At 36.0% G+C, this 21,431-nt stretch overlaps 1 protein-coding gene across 1 annotated transcript; it reads right to left on the minus strand.

Annotated features, from left to right (window-relative positions):
• Positions 1-229: 229 nt before the first annotated feature.
• LOC125836850 (putative elongation factor TypA-like SVR3, chloroplastic) lies at positions 230-16,138 on the minus strand. Its single transcript, XM_049516011.1, has 14 exons — positions 15,826-16,138; positions 15,507-15,616; positions 14,724-14,927; positions 12,470-12,646; positions 11,799-11,951; positions 11,200-11,289; positions 9,731-9,865; positions 9,496-9,612; positions 3,312-3,463; positions 3,159-3,243; positions 2,743-2,837; positions 1,575-1,740; positions 1,076-1,271; positions 230-687 (listed from the first exon to the last, which is right to left on the minus strand). Exons 1-14 carry the CDS (start codon positions 16,022-16,024, stop codon positions 521-523), a joined length of 2,046 nt encoding a protein of 681 aa, XP_049371968.1. The 5' UTR covers positions 16,025-16,138; the 3' UTR covers positions 230-520.
• Between the last annotated feature and the right edge of the window lie 5,293 nt (positions 16,139-21,431).

The raw sequence follows: 21,431 nt of genomic DNA on the forward strand, positions 1-21,431 counted from the left end.
CATATTAAGATTAAGCACGGTTCACTTAGTTTAAGAAGCACAAATATTTGTGAAGTACTATTATGCATCTACATGGATGAATATCTGGATAAGATATGAAGGAAAAACAAATATAACCAAATCATATTATTAAGTTGATTGGAATAAATAATGGGCACCCCATTAAGCAAATTTTACACAAAAATATGTAATTTGATAATGCTATAATAGCTATTACAATACCAAAAATAACCAAATATTGCAAATTGTTTTGCATGCTCTCTATTGTATCATCTATACAAATTGTGAGAAATATACCACACCTTTGTATGTCTAACCAAATCCAACTACCAAAAGGTTTCAACCTATTGTACTTAAGGCATTGAATGCAGTATAGCTCTGCATTAACCAAAAGTTCAATTCACATGTTAAAAGTACCAACATGCTAATGATCCTGTATGCACCATCCAAAAGAGAGAGGATTTGGAATGAATTAATGAGCTGGGTAACATGTATATTGTCTCATCCTATGTATACTTCATCACATCTCTTTGCCTCGTTCTATGTAAACCCTCATCGCGTTTTTTTGGCAGACTTTGGATTTTTTCAACATCCGGATACTTGATGGAGTAACTTCAACAAGCTCATCTTCTTGAATGTACTCTATGCAATCATCCAGACTAAAATCCAGTGGGGTATCAAGAACCACTGCACATGTAATGGTATGGGGCTTCAGTTAGTATGAGGCAGACAAAAGCAAAGACATACTATCAGAATGTTAAGTACACAAGAACAATTTTATAATTAATCAGAAAGAAAAAAAAAAGGTAGTGATTTCCCCCATCATGCTATCAGGATAATATTGGACTCCCTTGAAAGCAGAATTAGAAACTATATTTAAGGAAGGTGGGGAATGAAGCTAGTAGCAAGGCAACACACCATTTTTCTCTACGTAACAGCTCGAATTGCAGAATTTTAAGCTCTTTGATACAATATGGGGCCAAAATGTAAATAAATCTTTTCTTGAACAATTTATTCCAATTCTATGTAGGAAAAGGTTGAGATTTTTCAGTAAAAACTTTGGTGCTGACTTTACCTGTTACTTCTTTGTTTGAACGGACATTTGTTGCAGCTTTTTTCTTGCAGACATTCAGGGCTAGGTCACCTGACCGTTGGTGAATACCAACTATTTGACCTTTATAAACATCAACTCCAGGGCCAATAAACAACTGTCCTCTGTCCTGAGAACTCATGAGCGCGTAGGATGTACTTGTTCCGTCGTCAAATGCAACCTATGATGATATAAGCAAAATTTAGAATATAATATCATTCTGTTCCGGAAAAAGCACAAGATTCAGAGTACGAGGATCAATGCATCCAATTTTTGTCGTGAAATTGCACATCAGTTTATTAATGTTTTCAAATAATTTTTTCATATTTAAAAACTAAATAAAACTACTAAAAATCACATCTTTTTAAAGTTAAAAACAAAATTTTGTAAAAACTTGGACCATCTGCTATTTGCTAAGACGTTAAAACTAATTTAAAATTTGATCTTTACTGAGGAGAAGATTGTACCGAAGGTGGAAAATTACCAGTGAACCAAGATCACGAGTAGAAATATCACCAGCCCATGGTTCATAGCTCTCAAATACTGTGTTGAGAATTGCTGTGCCTCTAGAAGCTGTCAAGATTGAATTACGCAATCCAAGAAGACCACGGGTAGGTATTTTATATTTGAGGAAAGTTGTTCCTTCAGATCTGACAGATAAGTTGCATTAGTGTCTTGTATTCAATGAACAAAAATGAAAAAGTACTCTGCAGCTAAAAACTGTGCCTTTCAAGAACCCAAAATATCACGAAGAATGAATAAAAACACAGTGGACAATAAAGCAAGACGACGAAGAAAAGGTCCCTTCTTTTCCAGGATATCCTCTGATATAACATATCACTAATGAGAATGCAGGATGTCCATATAATGCAAATAATTGAAAGAACCACGTTGCTGCTCCTGGGACAAACATTGAATAAACAAGACCAAAATTGATTCTATGAGCCTAATGTCCATATCTGATCACAAACTATGTCGCTCGGACTCTCCTAAAATGTTGCCATATTGAAGTCGGATCCTCCAAAAATGCACTACCTTTGGAGGATCCGACACACACCATCTGACACTTTTGAAGAGTCCGAGCAAACATACATCACAAATATCAGTCATTTTCCTTGATGGTATTCTTCAGCTGAGCTAAACATAAACCAAAACAGTTTTATTGAATAATTATAGCAATAATTATCAGCATTTCATTTATTTATTTTTTAAGAATTTAATTTTTTTTTCCTCACAACAGTGGATCAAAATGGAAATCGGAAGCACATTAATCAAACTCGCAACTTTCAGCACAACTAGAACCTTGTTATGGTTAAGTACATACAGCTATCTCAGAAGACAACAAACTGTTGAATTGCCAGATCTACGTAGGGAGGATCTCATTTTAAGGACCGGTAGGATTGTATAAGATATTCTGAGACTGAAAGCAATGTTTTTAATCTATGCTTGGAATGATGTTGCCAAAGAACAGGTACTTCTCTAACTTCCTAGTGTAAGACTCATGATTCTTAGCAAATATTCACAGTTGGAATTATGTTAACTATCCTGTTACCGTGTGCCATGATGCCAAACCTACTCCACTAAGCTGAGAGAATCTTTTACCAATTTATCATTCTGAAAAATATCCGGTCATCATGACAATTTTTACTTACCCAAGCCCTTGCATATCAAACATCTGCCCACGCCTTTTCCCCAGAAGTTCAACCACAGACCCCATGTGTTCTTCAGGAACCTCAACAGTAGCAATCTGCAAATATGGAATACAAAAGTCAGGACTAACAATTGATAGAGATTAAACAATACTTTCCTAGTATACAAGTTCAACAGATAAGTCCTACAGAAACAGAACCAGAAAGCAATATTGGACAAGCTTCCAGATGTATTAAAAAAGCACTAAGCTCCTGCTATGCGCGGGTCTGGGGAAGGGCCAAACCAAAGTGAAAATCATGAGACGTTACCACAGTGCTACCAAAAATACAACACGGATAATATATTAAAAATGATCTCAACTTATGTGCATTATCCATTTCGTCCAGTTATACACAAAACAAACTCAGCCAATGATTACCTCAAAAGGTTCCAGCAACTTGTCATTCACTCTCTTATTTATCACTTTAGGAGGTCCCACCATGAATTCGTATCCTTCCCTTCGCCTGAACATTTCAGATTTTTAGTATGAGTAAGATAGTGTGGTCCGGGGTATGTGATAGAATTTTCTTACATGTTCTCTATCAGGATGGTAATATGCAAAGTACCACGTCCACTGACAATGAACGTATCTGCAGTTTCACCATCTTCAACTTTCATTGCCAGATTTCTTTCCAGCTCACGGTACAACCGGTCTCTTAGGTTTCGACTAGTAACATACTTTCCCTGAAAAATATTTAAAATCATTTCCCATGAAAGCAAGTTCTATCTGTGAAGTACTCTTCAACTAAACTACACATAAAATTGTTTAAAATCATTTCTCATGAAAGCAAGCATGTTCTATCTGTGGTAAAGGCGACAAAATACTCTTCAATTAAACTATGCATTGTTCTCAAATTCAGTTTCAGCACAGAATGTGCCATCTATCATGTTCTCAGATCTCAATTGCTATCTACATGAGAGCTGGTTTGAAGCATAACAGGAAAATTATGCACCGAGAAAGAAAAAAGCTGTGTGTGTATGTATTGAATGGAGTATGATAAATGAAATAAAGATTTGGGCAGCAAAAAGTTTGGCATAACTTCAGCTGGAATAGCTTCCTGTATTTACCATATCATCATTAATAAATAAAACAGAATTGTTTGTTAATGTTTACTCATTTTCGGGTCCAACAGCAGGGGGTTTCTAATGTCATTTAGCCTCCAATTTCTCCATATAATTTAACATAAATATTTTGACTTTTAACTTTTGTTAACTTAGACTTCTGTTTTATATTAATGATGGAAATAAAATATTAAAATAGATGTTGAAAAGTTGTTTTTATATAGAAAACATCACTTCAAAGTTAAAAATTGAATAGTTACAAATTTGATTGATTGGAAGTTGTGAAAATTGTATGTAATATATACTAGAAAAATTGTGTCGAACACTTTGGAAGTCCCAAAATAGAAAGAATGCCATATAAATTGGATCTGAGCTAGTATCACTTCCAGGTAGTTGGACACAGATGTAAATTTTTGCCTTGTTGCAATTTCTATGGTACAATTAATGCTAATGATTAAGAAGACTGAACATGATTTTTTTAATGTAAAAAATTTCTTATTAATTGCCACATTTGATTGTCACAATTTTTATTCAAAACCTGTTTTTTTTTTTGATTTGCACCGGGTGTCCGAGTCTCTTTGAGCCCCGACTAATCCCGGGGGTGCACAGGCCCTCGGCAAGGAGTTTCCCGCAAGTGCACCACGGTTAATTCAGGTTTTACCCAGTCCGATGGCCCTCAGAAATTGTTTGCACCTAGTGGGTTTCGAACTTGAGACCTTGAAAGGGAGCAAACCCCAAGGCTCAAGTCAATTGCCAGCAGGCCAACCCCTGAGGCTCAAAACCTGTTCTGACTTCATTCTATCATGGAACAGTGGATTTAAAGAAGCTTGAAACTTCAAATTCAGGAGTTCTTTTTAAAAAAAAAAAGCAGCAAACATTAGAATTTGGAGAAAGGAGTGCATGCAATACTCTATGAGAATACCACATCGACACGTCCTTAAGTCTGCTGATGCATTTTACAGACGCACAACCTAGGCAGTAGACCCAGTATTAATATTGTTCACTTTGTGTTTAGGCTTGTACAGCTTTAAAACACATCATCGGCCTTGAGCCTAGGTTGCATGGCTTTAAAACACACCAACATGGCCTAAGGTATTTTTCAATGTGGAATTCACTTAAAGAGTTTCAGATCATGCTCTAATTGAAGTCATATATAACAACCCAACATACTATTGATAGTGTCTGCTTTGGCCCTAAGCTCGCACGGCTTCAAAAGGTGTCCTCTATGTCTAATACTTGTTTCCCTTGTACACCCAGCATCTCTTGCTCTTTGTCAATGTGGGATTGTCTAAATTGTTAGATACGTCCCCTCTAAAGCACTCTGTTTCCTCGTCGAGGTTTCTTCGACTTCCATCCAAGGTTGTGACTTTAGAATAGATCACTCCACTCATGTTATTGTCAAGTTTGGGCCTATATCTACATGACTTTAAGCACATCAGAGCCTAAGGAATTTGTCAATGTACAATTTCAGTATGGTGCTACATACACCTCCCTCAGAAACTGAACGTCCTCCTTGAGATTCGGCTCACCATAAAAAAGATTGCACACAAGTAGCTCTAACACCAAATGTAACAACCCAGCTCAGTAGTCATATTATCTACATTGACCTGCAACCTGCATGATTTAAACACGTGTTACTAGGATCTACGGCTCGCTTCCTTATATACCCGGCATGTCTTGGGTGTTTTCCCGATGTGAGATTTGCTCAAAGCGTTGCATTGTAAAGAAGAGAAGAGGAAGATGACCTTGTGTTTGTCCCACCTCCCAACATCTCACCTTAAAGAAAAGGAAAAAGGCATAAGTACCCCATTGAACTAAGGCTGGATTTTCAGTTACACATCCAACCTTTGTAGAGGATTATTAACCCTTAGACTATCTTGAAGTGGAATTATTACCCCTAAGTCATGATGTGGTAGGGAGTCGGAAGAGTGTATTACACTCTCAAAAATAGTGAAAAACAAAGAAAATGTGAAAAAAATACTTCTTTAACATTTCTTATTAAATATATATTTTCCTACTTTCTTTACTTCTTTTTTTCCTCTCTACTTTTCTGTTCTTTTCTTCTCTCCTCCACCACTACCCTCACCGGCGCCACCTTCCACTACTTGCTCCAACATCTCCTAAATCTCCCCTTAAAAGCACTTGACAGCCAACCATTGATAGGGTCAAATAAAGACCGAAGGACTTAGGTCCATAATTGAAGAGGTATCCAATGAGCATTGTAAAGATATGGCACTTGTGCCTAACTCAACCCCAAAAGCTAGCTCATAAGGGGAGGATTGCCCAAGTCCATATAAGGAGACCACTAGTCTATTCCCCAACCAATGTGGGACTTTTACCCACTCTAACACCCCCCTTCACGTCCAGGCCCAATTGGCGCGTGGAACGGGAGCCCAAACGGGGATGGACCTGGCTCTAATACCATGTAAAGATATGGCACCTGGGCCTAACTCAACCCCAAAAGATAGCTCATGAGGGGAGGATTGCCCAAGTCCATATAAGGAGACCACCAGTCCATTCCCCAACCAATGTGGGACTTTTACCCATTCTAACAAACATTAAACAAATGAGACTTCAGATTTAGAGAAATCAAATATGGGGATCTTAACTACAAAGGAAGGAGTGAAGCTTAAACAACATCAAATCATCATCTTTGATGGTGAAAACTGTGGGGTTCCATTTAGTAGACTTCTCTGTTCTTTGTTTCTTCTTGGATGGAACTGTGGTTGGCGTCGATAGATCAATGATGTCCTTCCGATGATGGAGAAACCATATGCATTGTCTCCACTATCATCATCGTCAGAGAGACTTCCCAATTTTTCTTTTTCAAACCTGCTCCCATTTGAGTCAAGAAAAACCTCTTGAATAGTAGGTTTCCTCTTATCTACAGTGTTACACCTTATTGGACTATTCAAGAAGGGGATTTTCCTAATTATGTTGTATGTTTCTGCAATTTCATTGCATTTACCAGAGATAGTCATATCAAAAATGAAATTGAAAAAAAGAATTTGAAAGAGAGCTTCTTTAGTCCATAGTTGAAAGAAGTCCATAGTAGCCTACTGAGACATTTAGATTTAGTTCAAAGCAACGGACAAGTGCAATTGGGAAGACTCGCAATCCATTAGCTTTGGTAAGTGAATTTTTTTGTAATGAATCTTTTTTTTTTTGAGAAAGGTAACTTGTATTATAAACAAAAGAATACATAAGGAGTATTCTAGTAATACTTACATCCAAAAGTTGCAAAAAGCAAAGAACTCCTATGGAAGTCATAAGAACTCTAAAATACTAGGAATATCCTTTGCATCTTGAGGATATTCATGTTTACACCAAAAAAAGAAAAGGACCAGGCAATTCAGCTTCAAATTTTGCATAGAGCAGCTCTTTTTTTGAAACATCTCTGGTTTCTCTCCATCCATATAGACCACCAAATGCAGGCAGGGACAATCTTCCATCTCTCCCTGTGTCCTGACTGATTCCCATCTCTGTTCCAGCAAGCTAGAGCTTCTTTGATGTTCCTTGGCATAGTCCAACTGATGCCCCTTAAGTTGATGAAAATCTGCCACAACTTCGTAGTCTCTCTACAATGTAGAAAGAGATGATTTATTATCTTGACCTCACATTCACAAAACCAACACCTAGAACAGATTTGCATGCCTCTTTTCATGAGGCTGTGTTGAGTGAGTGCAGCCTGATTGGCTAACAGCCAAGTGAAACATGCTATCTTGAATGGTATCTTGACTTTCCAAATCATCTTCCAAGGCTATCCACCTATACGAGTACCAGGTCTTTGTGAGCTTCTATAAGCCGAGCCAATTGAAAATCTGCCTTGCTCATCTGGATTCCAAAATAGATTGTCCTCATTTGTGTTTAGATCTTTGCACTACCCTAGAATGTTGAGTAGCTCAATTATTTTATTGACCTCCCAATCATTTAGATGTCTTCTAAACCTTAGATCCCACCCTTGATTATCTCTCATTTCTCTGATTGTAGCCTCTTTTTGAAGGCTCATATTGAACAAAATAGGGAACCTATTTCTCAAAGTCACCTAATCCACCCTTTTGTCTTCCCAGAACAAAGTCCTTCCACCATTCCCTACCTTGATTTTGCATTTGTTAAAGAATTTGATCCATAAATTTCTGATGGATCTCCATACTCCAGATCCATAGGGTTGTGTGGACAGGTTGGTGATCCACAAATTCTCCATACCAAACCTAGCCTTTTTGTAATGAATCTTGTAAGGATGAATTCAAAGTTGGTCCGTTATTTCTCTGGTGGTTGTGGATAAAGGTGAAAAAATTAGCCCATGAAAACACAACCCACCTAAGTTTGGGTTGGTTATTGACCCGCCCATCTATTGGCTCAATGCCTCCGTCCATTTCAACCCATAGAATCTAGGTTGATATGTAGCCCAAATTGACCCATAAAAAATCTTGTTAAAATATTTTCAATTTTTTTTTGTTTGAACGTGTTATATATAGCCATAATAAAGAAAAAAAATAGTTTTATTAGGTACTAAAGTATCACTCCCTCCCTTCTAATTTGTGTTTGTCTTACTTTCCATTTTAGTCCGTTTCAAAAATAATGCCTTCCCTTTTTTGGCAATCTTTCATAATTTCCATATGACATGTTTAAGACCAGAAGATTAAAGGACATTTTGATACATTTGACATATCATTAGTTTAAAAGCACAAGATACAAGTCTATTTTACTTTCTTAAACACCATGTCAAGTCAAAACCATACAAACAAATTGAAACGAGGGAGTACAAAAGAAGAAATGAAGCAATTAGAATTTAGTAAGAAATTAGACAGGTTGGATTATGACCTGCATTTCAGCCCAAATAACTTTTGGGCAACTCAGCCCAAATAAATATTGGGAAACTCAACCCATTTTAACCCACTCAAATTCAGCTCAACCCGCCCATCTGACACCTCTAGTAGTGGAGGGCGGGTGGAGGAAGAAAGAAGGAAGGAGAAGAAAATGTGAAAAATAAATATATTAAGTGGTAAAATATGTATTACAACTTACATCAGATCTAGTTATGGCATTGGCATAAAACATAACCCTTTAATTTGGCTTCAACTGGTATTTATATCCTCCAACTTTGGGTGTGCACAAATAGACACATAAACTTGTATAAAGTTGAACAAGTATCCACACATGTCCTACTTGGCAATTCGTGTGAGAGATACTCTAACTGATTTATATTACGTCATTAAGGACGTGTGTGTCTACTTGTTCATCCTTATACAAGTTTAAGTGTCCACTTGTGCACACCCAAAGTTGGAGGGCATAAATGTCAGCTAAGGCCAAGTTAAAAGGCACGTTTATGTATTATACCTATGGTATTCAAGGTCAAGTCAAAAAAGTTTGGGGGTAACAAGACCCCACAAAGATCGGGTGTGTAACTGAAAATCCGACCAGAGTTCTGGAGGTACTTATGCCTATTCCTAAAGGGAAAAAGAAGGATCTAGACGGCAAAAGAAATAACAACATAAAGAATAAAGCCTACTTTAAAATATGCCACTATAAGACGAAAAAGTACAAAATGAAAGAAGCAATGCATTTTTCAGAATGAAAGTCAACTCTACAGTTTGTCCCTTCCATGGTATGAAAAAACATGTAAAAAAAGATGTTACTAAATAGTGATTTACCTCACGGCCAACAAAGGGGGATGTATTGACTGAAAATGACATTTTCACTGTAGGTTCTTCAACCTTGATTGAAGGTAATGGTTTTCCATCGCTTTTGTCAGCAATAGTCTCTCCAATCTAAGTTTACAAAAGAAGAACAGTGGTTCAGAAACAGCTTTGCATCAAATGTTTGCAATCATCTCAAATGACAAGTAATGTATATAAGCCAACCAACCAACATATTCAGTTTTAATACCTGAATATCATCAATGCCACACACCGCACAAATATCTCCAGCTTCAACAGTTTCAGCAGGAACTCTACTGAATTTCTCATACACAAATAACTCACTTACTCTGCCGAATCTGCATGCGTCTTCAGATGTACATATCTGAAAAGGTTATTGTATAACTCATCAAGAAAAGAAATTGAAAACTAAAAGAACACACTTCTCACATAGATAGGACTAGCATGTATAACAAGTTCCATGAAAAAAATGAAATTTCATAAATTTATTATCTCAAAAAGTTTGATAAGCTAATAAGGCAAGCAACAGTCTTAGTCACATTTAGTCGACACTAATATACGAGGTCCTAAGATCAACCATTAAGATCAGCACCAGAGGTTTATATGTATTAGTGGAATTATACATCAATCAGAGCATAAGATCAATGAAGAATCCTAGCATTTGATCTTATATTCTCAACTTCTCAACCTAAATTTAACAACTAGAGGTGGGAGAATGGATGGAGACTCATGACTTGTATTCGGTCAGCACAAAGATTGGTTTGTCATCTGTTAGATCAACTGCAATGCTCTTAACTTAGAATATACGCATACATCAAGCTATAGAAAACATTGCTTTTGGCTGCTAGAGAACTTCTGTTGGAGAGGTTAAATCTCTCTTGTTAAGCGTGTGAGTTTGTAAATACAACACATACACATACACTGCTTGTATATGGGAGATTTTCCGATTATTGATTAAATTAATTACCTTATCAAAAAAATGTGTACAAGTGTGTGGACGTCGTCTTTGATCTCATAGTAAAACAAGAAAGGTTAGACTGGAATTTTTGGAACTTAGAACTTTGTTCATGTGTGATAACCTAGCCTTCCCACATGAAGAAGATTAGTTCGTTATCTCAACTGTTAATGCACCTAACGTAGAGACATAACATCTATCAAGTGACAGAAAGACTTCCTTTTATGCATGTTACTAACATACTAACATAGGAGAAACTAAAAATCTCTTGATAAGCCTCTTCAACAAAAACCTTTCTTGATAAGCCTCTTAAAAAATAATCTCTCTTGATAAGCAAATATGACTGTAAGAATTATAATACGCACACAGAATCACATCGTTTTTTACGTACATATGTATATTTCCTGTATTCAGAAAGGAAATTCTATATCTTGTACAATTTTGTGAGTGAGAGAAATTATGTTGCATCCTCGCAACAGATCCCTTGCATGAGCATAACTAAACACTGCAGGCAAGCAGTAAAACAGTATAGAAGTCAATTTGAGCTCCATTGGTAGGACAAACTGATCTAGAAGGTACTCATTCAAGAATAATACTTTAACTGATAATATCTCAAACAATTGAATGTAGTGTCTAGTGTGTATAAACAGGAACAACAGCAGTTTGCAAGGGAATAAAAAAGACTGATGTAAGAGCTTTCATAGGATGAACAACCCCAAATGAGAGAAGATGGTATGACCTACCTTCACATCCATTCCCCTGCGCAGACTTCCAGCATGCACACGTCCAATAGCTATGCGCCCTTTATGTTCTTCATACTCAATATTTGTAGCCTATAATGTTTATTGATCAGTTAGATAAGAAAATACATAATTATGGCTCCTTTTCAAGAAGAACTACAAAGTACTTAGTGGTGCAGAAGAGCCAACATCTGAGTAAGCATTGTCCCCACTCTAAGATCTTACATACAGATGATGTTTCAGCACTGGACCTACAAGGCTGAAACTTCATACATTTTTGACAAGCTATCCACATTGCTATTGAAACACCTCTTGAAAGAAATCAGTATTACTAGAGGTCATTTTATTTATTTTTCCTGTGTAGCAGTGCTTAAGGTGTTTTTCAATGCTTCAACTCTTTCCAAAGCCTTCCGACATTTCCCCACAACAAAGAGCTTCCAGAATACATCTCGATGCAAGCACCCATTACACAAGGAACAAATTTGCATCTTTTAAAGAGAGCCATTAAAGAAAATAAAGATGGTTTACTGCATAAAAAAATATGCAGACCAGCAGCTTTATCATAGGATAAATAAAAGAGGAAAGGTGAAGAAAGAACTAACAAGCATTTGAAGTGCACCATCTTTATTAATCTTGGGCCCTGGAATACATCTAATGACGGCCTCAAATAATGAGCCAAGATCCTCACCCAAATTTTCAGGTGATAGTCCTGCCTTTCCCTTGATACCACTGGCATATATTACCTGAAAATCACACTGCAGAAAAGAGGATAATGAGATAGAGATCAAAATCAATGTCTTACATAAGGTACCAACAATCCCAGAAAGTTCAACTGGTTAAAAGGGGACCTTAATGCTAATAACTGCCAGGCATCTTTAATTAAGAAATTCCTCTTTCAAGAATACCCAAACAACTCAAGAGAATATTTTCATGTTCATTGTACAACTCTCAAATGATGATAAAGATTTTGACATCTAATTTATCTCATTATCTGCTGTTTTTTGTGTGAGACTAGTTGTAGTTCCATATGTGTATCTGTTTAACATTATAACAAGGGTTTATATATGTCACAAAATCAGTATGTAGAGCTACTGCTTTGTTTTTTTTTTTTTTTTGAGATTCTTCTTCTTCTTTTGAAAATCCTTATTCCTTTACTTTTCTTGGGGGGGGGGGGGGGGGTGTTTAAGGACAGTATTCAATTAATATAAGATAAATGAAAAAGGAAATATCAAGGAGACATTTTACTCTGAAAAGCAGATGGCAAGAGATGTACCTGTTCGTCGGTGGCATTAAGTTCAATGAAGAGCTCAAATGTAGAGTTAACAACAAACTCTGGACGAGCAGAAGGTCTATCAATTTTATTGACTACAACAACTACAGCATGGCCAAACTCCAGAGCCTTCTTCAAGACAAATCTTGTCTGTGGCATTGGACCCTCAACAGAATCTACCTAAAAATATACAGAAAGCAGGGTGAATCCAAAAAGAGCACAGTTATAGTGGCTATCAAAAGAAACAAAAATAGAAGAGACCACGATAGTAGGTTTTATGTGAAGAGAATGCATCAGGAAAATAATATACAGAGACAATAAATACTTAGGCATACATAGCAAAAAAGCAGAAACTCTACCATTAGAGAAGAAGCATTTCTAGAATTTAACCAAAAGAAAAGGGCTACAATGCGACTATAAATGGTACTGAAAGATAATAGATTAAAACAATGTGTACAACAGAAGAAAACACTATAATATTTCTGGCTCATAAAAAGGAAGCAGACAGTTCCATCAACTCAAAACTGTGAAGCATGCACTAGATCTTTGTAATCACGTACTTCTTTTGTTATTGCTTAATGTAAAACTGTGAAGCTGTATCACAGATGAAAGCATTATGCTAATATTTATGGCAGTCACCAACTTTGTACTATCCCAATTAGGCGGACCCACGTGGAAGGGTGGGAGTGCACACGCACCCGTTACTTAGGGAAAATATGTATGTATGTGTATATACCTTGAGAAACTAATATATATTTTTTTGTGCACCCTAACAAAGGAAAGTGGGCTGGGGGCACGCTGGGTGCAGCCATTGCTTCCCTTAGTTGTGGCCCGGGATCGAATCCCAAATGTCCCTTTTCTATAGTTTTTTCTTTTGGTTTAAATTTAAATGGCTTATAGTATCAACGTTAAACATCTGATTTTACACCTATTTTCAGGAAACAATAAGCACAAATGAGAGAGCTGAGAATCAAACCTGCAACAATTCATACATTTTGCCCAATCTTAACAACTGAGCTATCTCTCTGAATTGTTTAAGCAGTGTTAAAGTTCAATTATTAGCGTAGAACCTTATTTGACCTATATACTTGTGTTCTCAACACTGCTCACACTACCAGTGACCTGCCAGACACGGAACTATCCCTCAGCCTTCATTGGAAGTTTTGTTGGCGTTTATGTTAAGATAATGGTGCCCCCGTCGTCTTCAAATCTTGGATCCGTCTAAGGCAGGTGACCTAATTTCGATTATCTAACCAACATGAAAAAGATTCAAACTAAAGTAAGAGCAATAATGTATTAATTACGAAATCAACCTTGTACCAGAAATCCAACAGCGACTTGAATTCTTAATTTACCACAACAAATTGAATTGTACATCAAAGTGCCAAATAATGCTTTGATGTAAATTCCTAATATAAAACGGGATGAAAGGAGAGGTGTTTCATCTCTTTACCAAGTGATTTAACATTCAAACCTTACTAATCATATAGATTTAATGTTGAAAAAGAAAACATATTATTAGGATTAAGGGGTTTGCTAAATTAGTTAAAGTACAAGTTATTGAGTCAAACTCGGACACCTTTCCAATTCCACGGTTCCCGAAATCCACAGTTTGGTACCCACCTGGATAAAAGAGAAAAAGGAAAAGGGCAAAGTAGATAATTCATTGCTCAAAGTAGAAGCAAAGGGATCAATGATTAGTCGGCTAACAACCCCAATTATTCATCTGCATTTAATAATTTGAGTGATCTAGAACTACCTTGCTGCAAATTAACTACTAATTAATATTTTTTGGGTCTGATAAACTATAATTAACATTTTAAGCAGTTCTAAACCTACATTTCATCAAATTGATCTCCTTTCTTTCGTGTCAAGTGATCCAAATGAACTTCACTTTTCGGAAGAAAATACCTGTAGTAACATATCCATAAAGGTCTAAAATTTACACTCAAAACGGAAGCCTAACGGTAAGTTGAAATTGACAACAATGTCCCATTAACTTAGCATATTGAGTCCCTGTCCTAAAACCTTAGCATCCTGGTTGACTGCTTTTCTTCTTTTTTTTACCTTTTTCAGATCTTCATTCTTTTAACCAGCAGAAAAATAAACCTAAATAAGTAAACAAAAACATAGCCAAATCTTGGCACACAGAAGAGCAAAGAAAAAACTAACTAAGAAATCCCAGACATCATGATTGATAGTATTAAATAGGAAATGGTCCCTCTTATAAATTTTATAGTAGAAGTAGTCAAAGTACCACAAGGAGAACTCCTTCAACCATGTTGAGGATACGTTCTACTTCACCACCAAAGTCAGAGTGCCCTGGAGTGTCAATTATGTTAATTTTTGTATCCTTGTAAGTAATTGATGTGTTTTTGCTAAGTATAGTTATTCCCCTTTCACGCTCTATATCATTGGAGTCCATGATCCTTTCTTGTACAAACTGGTTATCACGAAAAACCTGCAATGGAAAATTGCAATAAAATTGAACTTTAATACTTAGTCTAATGGTTTTAAAGTGTAATCATCCCAAAAAAATAACAATGATATCAACTTCTAAACTAAACTTTATAAGTTTTATGATGATTTTAAGGAGAGGAAGAGGTTTTATAACATTACTTTTAAAAGAAAAAAAAGTGTTCTTTTTATTTTCAGACAGCAAAGGTGTGCCTCCTTGAAACAGCAAATACACAGATTCCACCAAGTATCACAAACAACATTCCTAATAACTTGCTCTTAAATTCTTAAGCACCAGGTATTTCTCCCAATACCATTCAAGAATCACCAACAAAATTCCTAATAACTTGCTCTAAATTAAAGAGGAGGGCAGTCAACACTCAACACTGTGATTCAGTAACTCTTAAGAAATTTAGAATTACTGTTTTCTACCAACATGAATATCTCAATAGAATGTTGAGGATGAAGAGCATGTTAAGCCATAAGGATAGTAAAGTTGTTTAAATTGCATAGCATTAACTTATACTAGCCAAGATAAAAAAAAGCGCCATAAGAACATTGAGATAGTCATTTCATTACCAACCTTTGCTTGTTTGAGCATTGAATCAACCAATGTGGTCTTCCCATGATCAACATGTGCAACAATTGCTATATTCCGTATATCACTTCTCCTCATCAATTGGCTCTTCTTCTCTAAGGCAGTTAGAAACAGAAGGGCAATCACTAACTACATGTACAACAAAATTCATGTTTTCCAAAATACCATTTTTTTCAAACCTAGCTCAATTTTACCACGACAAGAATTCTGAATCAGAAATGCCCCCTCCCAATTACAGTTAAAAGCCCATAAACGTTAATTATTCAAAGAAAGAAAAGGGCAGAAAATGATTAATACAACTGACCAGATGGAGCTTGAGTAGCCTCAGAAACAGCGCATTTGATAGAAGTAGGAATTGGGTTGAGTTTGAGGGGTAGTTTAGCAGATAAACAACAAGGCAAAGTAGTACCAAACAAGTGCTTCTTAAAGATAGGAGTGGAAATACAAAAAGTTTTCTTGGGGAGGGAGAAACATGGAGTTGTTGAAGCCATTGACATCTCCATTGCGCTCTCTCTCTTTCTCTCTATCTCACTTTTCTCAGAGCAATAGAGGATTGAAGTGAGAGGCCACTATTAAGGGGTAGTAGTAGAGGGAGACGGGGGTTCCTTAGAACCAACAATTCCCACTTCGGATTACTTTTTTTTTTTTTGGCTAGATAAACAATGTATATAGAACATTTCTAAATTAATAACCTCTCTTGGATAAAAAAAAATTTCATCTCGACTTGGGATAGTGGAAAAAATCATTGATAAGATAAGATAATAAACTAATATTGTAATTATTTAGAATTTATAGGATATAAATTCATAAAATGATTAGGATGCTCTTATATTAATTCAAGAATACATTAGTCCAGATAAATATTATAGATTAATATAATGAAATTAATTATTGGGATAATTTCAGAGACTCTCCTTTTAGGTTTTGTTCTATAACACTCACCTTCCATGTGATTTACAATATTACGCCGACATTCCTTATTTTTTATTTTTTTTTATTTTTTGTAATAATTTTTTAAACCTATTTAAAATAAGTGTAAATCAATTATGACTTGACAAATTTGCGCTTCTTTATATTAACTTCTTATTAATGCATATCATAAAAAATATGACTTATTTAATAAATACTTTAAAAATAAATTAGCACAAATTAGTTTTTTTGTCAAATGTAGAACTTTTATTTAACCAAAAGTGAATCATTTACAAATCGCTAGTTCCAGTGGACTCTACGAACTAGACCTCGAAAAATACCTCTTTTGTACTAAGAAAACTAAACAGTATATGTATGTCCTAGCTAGGATAACTATTTAAGCTATGCAATAGTTGATCTCATTTCCTGGTGTGGTTGTCTCGAGTGTGAAGGTGGATAACTGTCTCTTTCAATCCATTGGCACTTTCTTTTCTTTTCCATTGGAATCGTCTACAGTTTCTTTTGTTCTAGATAAAATATACACGTATTCTTGTTTACCGAACAAAGATACACATTTCTTCATTTAAATTTATTTTAAAAGTATTTATTAAACAAGTCATTTTTTAATTATATGGATTAATATGAAGAAATTAATCTAAAGAAGGACGAATTTGTCCAATCATTGTTAATTTATATTTATTTTAAATATATTTAAATAATGGTTATAAGAAATCAAAATAACGGAGGTAGGCATAATATCGTAAATCATAGGGGAAGTAAGTGTTATAGAGCGAAACCTCGAAGGAGGTCTTTGAAATTATCCCTTAATTATTTAAATCTAATAATACAGATTTAATTAAAAGCTCAATTTCATTGGACCAATCCATTGATTTGGGCTACAAAGAGTCCACTTTACTAAAGCTTTATATGTCATGTCACTTAAATATGGTAGGTTGAAGAGAAACCTATTTTTGGCATTACTCCCTCATTCTACAGTTATAAATAAGGGTTCTCATAATTTAGAAAAAACACCAAAATTCTAACGAGAAGCCAGAGCGAGCTCGTGGATCAAACGCCGCACATTCCTCTATAAGCTACACGTTCAAGAATTCAAGCACTCAAGATCAAGACCATCATACTCAATAATAGGCTGAAAAGCCCTTAAATTCAAGTACAAGTCATGATCAAGATCAAGATTCAAAATCAAGCTAGAAGGCCCTTGAATCCAAGTACAAGTTCAAGTACAAGTCAAGATTAAGGTCAACTTCAAGTTAGAAGAACAACTAACAAGCTTGACTAAATCAATTGAAGGCTTGACAAAGTGTGTACACGAACAAGATGCTAAACTTTTCAAGCTGACAAATAAGATGGATAACATAATTGAAAGAGGATCAAGTCAAGCACCTATGAAGCTTCTTAGAATTCAAGAAAAAGAAGAGTCTTGCATAAAGCAAACAAAGATTAAAGAAATTCATCTCATCGCTAAAGGTTTGATTCATATTGATCAATTGATGGATTTTACAAAAGAGGCCATCAAAGGCAAATCTGAGTCCTCGTCCAAATTTTATCTCACATATGCCTAGTCGTATACACAAAGATTGATAGCTTGAAGATGCATGAGGGCTATCAACCTCCTAAGATCCAATAATTTGATGGTAAAGGAAATCTCAAACAACATATAGCGCACTTTGTCGAGACTTGCAATGATTTTAGGACATATGGTGATTATCTCGTCAAACAGTTCGTTCGATCTCTCAAAGAAAATGTATTTAATTAATACACATATCTCAAACCTGGTTAATATAGATAGTTGGGAGAAGTTAGAGCAAGATTTACTCAATCATTTTATAGTACAAGGTATGTCGTTAGTGTCACGTTCCGAGCCTACACTCCGAATGTGACCGATACTTGAAAACCATTGATGGTCCCGAGAGAATCCTTGGTCTGGCTGATTACTGAGCGAAAGACTAAACATACATGCAGAAACATTATATGTCACGCCCCGAGGCTACCCCTTGACGTAAACACGAGACCTAGGATCACGAGTGACCCCAACCTAACCTTGAGTTGGCATATCATAGGCAACTGAATATATCTATGAAAAGATGAACTAATGCGGAAGCTAAATCATGAGATAACTAATAGTGGGGAATACCCAAAACTAGTCTGAATATATAAATAATGAATAAAAGTTTAGTGATATTGAACAATCGCTCAAATGCTAAAGTTGAATCTAAAACTATGTCTGAAAAAGCCTCTACTGACTAAAGTTGATGGGACATGTCCCTAGTTAACCCTAGCAAAATTGAAACTGAAATGAAAGACTAAATCTGAAATATGTCTATTGTCCTCAAAGTATGAGGACTCACCACTAAAGCTGCTGAATGTGGATTGGGAACCGATCTACGCTTCATCTGAATATTGAGGACCTGAACCTACATCATAAAAATATGTAGCACAGAGTATGCGTCAGTACTTGGAAGGTACTGAGCATGCAGGATATGATAAAAGTTGAACAAAACATATAAGCTGAACAAATCATACTGAGCAATGATATAATTTGAACATGATGGAAATACAGAAATATAATGAAAAGAACTGAACTGAATGCAATGACCAAGTATATAATATGATGAGACTGAATACTAAAATATAACTGTAAACCTGGTCAAATGAACTAGAGTCTAACTGTGGGATCTACTAGTAACCGACATAACCACCACGTGAGCTAACCATGTTGTCCGATGTATACAACCTATTGAAGGGCCCGATATACCTTGCCAGAGGTATAAAGGTATGACTGGGGTGATAACTAAATATGATGCCCATAGAAGGGGACTTAACCTACGGGGGCACGTAGTTCTAGACTATGAGGGTACGCTGAAACCCTAGTCCACTCGGTGCTAAGCCTACTCCCAATTGAATATGTATATCTAACACACATAGCTGAAATACTAAATTGCTGAATAGCTCAAAATACTGACATACAAATTTGAGAATGTAACAATTATATACTGATAATGTGACATTCGAAAATTGAAACATGTATATCTGTTTAACTGACCTAGCATGTGTAATTCATGTACTAAGGAATCTACACAACTAGGGTTGTGAGTTTCATTCAAAGAACTAAGCAACGATTCCACGAAAACATGATAATCTGATTAGGAATACTCTAACAGCTAAATCACAACTAATATCTAAGGTTTTAGAAACCCTAGGTCTAAGCAAGATATAGCAAATCAAGAATCTGACTGAATTCTATGGACCTAATAGGTGAAAGGAACCCACTAGTGAAATCCCACATACCTGGTGACAAATTTCACGAAGAAATCTTTCGATTTCGGGGAAGAAATTGAAGGAAACTTGTTGCATTCTTGGAGGATTTCGGGTCGCCTCTTTCTCTTCTTTGTTCTAAGCTTGGTGAATTTTTGTGACTAATGGTTTAGGGTAAAATCTGACTAGAATAATAGGTGAAAACTAACCAAAACGAAGTAGTTTAAGGTTAAAATAATTAGGAAAAAAACCCAACTACCCCTAACTAAAAAGTCGATTGGGGTGACCGATGGACCGTAGGTCGACTGACGGTCAGTCCTGTCAGTCGTCGTTTGGTGTCTAAAGGCTGAAAGTTGGGGGTCAAATCCACGGACCTAAACCACGGACCGTGGTTCCACTTAAGGTCCGTAGGTCTGGCCGTTAGTCAAGACTTAACTAAAAAATTTAAGGGTTTTGGGGAAGAGTTGAGGTTGCCAACCACGGACCCTACCTACGGTCCATAGTTCGACCTACGGTCCGTAGGTGGCCTCCGTCGGTGGCACCTGCAACTTCTGAAAATCTGGAATTTTTCCTTTCTCGAATTTGGGGTGTTACATTATAAAATAAACATTTAAAATCACTCAAAGATATCATATGCAAAAGTTTGAAATAAATCTGAATATAAATAATGACAATGATGAAGACGACGATGATGATAACAACGATGTTTAAAACTTCTGAATAGTAAAGATTGAACTGACTCATTAACTTTGCTTTTCTATGAATCCCCTTCTAACTGAAGATAGGTGTTGGGACAAGACTCATAGCTACTTGACTATTCCACTGAAAATGACTAAAAATCAAATAAAATGAACTAACTTAATTGAAGCTCTTCGAAAGTGAAAATCTGGTAGTAGTATTTTTATTGGAGCTCTCCCCAACTACTGAGGGAAAAAGATCTTATTGAACGCCTAATATTGTGAGTACCTGATGAGTCCACAAATTTGCCTCATTTAGGGATATATTTTAATAGAAATTGTGTCCTCAAATGCTTATTATATCTCAATATTTGATGAAAACCCTTAAGTTTCAGGTATTTGGAGTTTGAAGGAAAGCATGGACACTACGTCACAAAAAGGAATGAAAAGGCTGAAAAGAACGAATAAATGAAGGCTTGACGATCGCCGAGGGGTCTTACTTAGCCTTTTGTTCCAGTGTGCTGATCCCTCAAGGAAAGGATCAAGTCAGCGGAAAAAGGGAGCAGTCGGCGCATCGTCGAGAAGTTCTGTGAAGCGGTACCATGTCGCCCAATGACCCAGAGCACGACGATGTTGAAGGTTGGTGCAAGACGGTGATGAACTACACCAAAAGGCGAATCGCCAAGTTGATAAGTGATTTCGACTAACGACGCAAAATGATCCGCTGCAGCACAAATTTGTGAAAACTATAAATACTAGTTAGAGTTGTAGTTTTAAGAGTCGAACAATTATTATAATTTTTATATATAATAGTATTTTTTGATATTTTTGCTCTAAGTTTGAGAGGGTTTTGAAGACTTGAAGATCCAAAGGGTTTCATCTTCACGATTTGGATTTAGGTCTCTTAGATTCTTCAATTTTGGCATGTACCAAGACTTAAATCTTCATACCCAGTTGAATGCGAGCTCAATTTGGTATAAATTTCTATTTCTTATACATGTGTGGCTAAATCCCCCAATTCTTGGGGTGTGATTTAGCGAATATGGGT

The sequence above is a fragment of the Solanum verrucosum genome, unplaced genomic scaffold, assembly GCF_900185275.1.
Source record: "Solanum verrucosum unplaced genomic scaffold, falcon-dt-bn FXZP01000141.1, whole genome shotgun sequence".
Taxonomy (NCBI): domain Eukaryota; kingdom Viridiplantae; phylum Streptophyta; class Magnoliopsida; order Solanales; family Solanaceae; genus Solanum; species Solanum verrucosum.